The 2323-nt window shown below is 34.6% G+C and overlaps 1 protein-coding gene across 3 annotated transcripts in view; it reads left to right on the top strand.

Moving 5' to 3' along the window:
- The window catches only part of DFL2 (Auxin-responsive GH3 family protein), a 10718-nt gene extending 8610 nt beyond the window's left edge, over window positions 1-2108 (top strand). For all 3 annotated transcript variants that reach the window (XM_079085074.1, XM_079085072.1, XM_079085073.1), the window contains exon 6: window positions 1162-2108. In XM_079085074.1, coding sequence (XP_078941200.1) covers window positions 1162-1697 — 536 coding nt within the window. In that variant the 3' untranslated portion in view covers window positions 1698-2108. The remainder of the gene's footprint in view (window positions 1-1161) is intronic.
- The last annotated feature ends 215 nt before the right edge of the window (window positions 2109-2323 follow it).

Below are 2323 nucleotides of genomic sequence, written 5' to 3'. Positions count from 1 at the left end.
AGTCTTTTTATGTATTGTAGAAAAAAAAAGCAACAAAAACATACTCTGAGGACTATTTCAGTTAAAAATAAAGTTAGGGATCAAACACGCAAATTACCTCAAACCATATGGACCATTCATGTAGTTTTCCCAATGTTGTCCTTCTCTTACAATAAATCTCAAGTTTTGTCCTAATTTTGAAGTTTTCCAAAGTGTGGTCCTAGTTTTAAAGTTTTCCCAATGTTGTCTTTATACTTCTTTTGTCGATTATTATTATTGTTTATGAGTAAATTGCAAAATAAAAATCAAACCCATATGAAGAGTTCTTTGTCTTCTTCCTGTCTTCTTCCTCTTCTTGAGAAATTTCAAAATCAAGTGTTGAAATCAAAATCGTTCAAATCGATCAAAACTTTTATCAATATTCATATCCATTGTATAAATTTTCCATGGATGGTTTCATTATATCATAACCTACTTAGGTATACTTAGGGACTGGTTGAAAAAAGACGATGGGGAAAGAGACGAACAGAGGAGACGATAAAGAAAGCAAGCAATTGATTTTTGGGTTTCCTATATGAGTTCTCTCACCTGGGTTTTTGGAATCAATTATATTTAGAACGTAATTATCATCTTTCTTTCTTTATACTAAATTGTCCAAAAGAGGGATAAAACTCATTTTATAAACGGTTAGCGGTTCATTTTCACGGTGTTAGTCAAAGGGACTAAATCTACAACAAAATGTAAACCCAAGAACGGTTTCAGTAATAATTACAAAGTTGGATCTAAATTTGCCATTGTCATTAAAGAATGGGGACCAGATTTATAATTTACTCTAAAAGTTTTACTCAAACAAAAGTGGCCTTTCAAGCGTGAATCAGCTAGACATCCCATTGCCAATTCTAAGACACCATGTCCTATATCACAAGGACATTTGTACTCTGCCACATGCATGCCACAGTGGGTCCATCATTATTCAATAATATCTTCTGTATTTATTCAACATTTTACATTATTTAACCAATTAGAAACATTGGTTCAGTCGATATTATTACAATAAAATAATGTTTGTCATGACTCCGATGAGTACTAATGCCTTTTTTTTCTACTAACTAACGATCGAAGTAGATGCGTTCTTATAAAATATATAGATGATGATTATAATCTCTTGTCTTCTGATTTCAGGTCTTTATAGATATAGATTAGGAGATGTGGTGGAAGTGGCTGGTTTTTACAAAGAAACACCAAAACTCAATTTTTTATGTAGGAGGAAGCTAATCCTCACAATAAACATTGACAAGAACACAGAAAAAGACCTTCAACTAGCAGTCCAAAAGGGATCCCAACCACTCATCAAGGCTCGAGCCGAATTAGTCGATTTCACGAGCCATGCAGACATCTCAAACCATCCTGGTCACTACATAGTATACTGGGAGATCAAGGGTGAAGTCAACGACCAGATTTTGGGTCAATGTTGCAAGGATATAGATGTAGCATTTGTTGATTATGGTTATGTTGTCTCTAGGAGAACCAACTCAATTGGGCCTTTAGAGCTTTGTATTGTGGAACGAGGTACCTTCAAGAAGATCATGGAACATTTTATCGGGAATGGTGCAACTATGAGCCAGTTCAAGACTCCAAGGTGCACAACTAATCAGGCTATATTAAAGATCTTAAATCTATATACAGTAAAGAGGTTTTATAGTACAACTTATAAGTGATTTGTGCACTCAAGAGGGATATATAAACTCATTGGGGATATCATATGCTAATAAATTTGGTTGCTTGATTCAACTAAAAACTTGTGCACTCTTTTACGCATCTCAAGTTCGATTAGAGTTGGCAAAAAACTCATGACACATATCGTAAAGTGGTTTAACTTGTGATATGGTACTTATTCACAAGTGATATATGCTAAAACTGAAAAGAGGACGTGTCTATGATAATGTCATAAGATAGGGAAAGGAATGTAGTATTGTATTTATCTTAGACTGAAAAGAGGACTTGTCTATGATAATGTCATAAGATAGGAATGTACTCTTGTATTTATCTTAGCTTGGACATTGCTTTCTGTACATAGGGGGAGCCAAGATTTTAAAATAATGGGGAATAAAAATAGACGGTGGGCTTTAGATATGGGGGACTTTAGCTGATTGTGGACTTTGATTGTGTACTTGTGGCCCATTTAAAAGAGATGGATCGGGCCACTGAAGGAGGGAGGTGGTTGGCTCAACATCCACATATCCCCTTACTAGCTACGCCATTGTTTTTGTATATAAATACAAGAACAATAAAACCCAAATCGTATAAGATCGTCTGGTATGATGAATGTTTGATGTAAATACTA

This window comes from Lactuca virosa, chromosome 3, assembly GCF_052849685.1.
Source record: "Lactuca virosa cultivar CGN04683 chromosome 3, Lactuca_virosa_CGN04683_v6, whole genome shotgun sequence".
In the NCBI taxonomy this organism is placed as follows: domain Eukaryota; kingdom Viridiplantae; phylum Streptophyta; class Magnoliopsida; order Asterales; family Asteraceae; genus Lactuca; species Lactuca virosa.
This window is presented reverse-complemented; position numbering and strand designations above follow the sequence as displayed.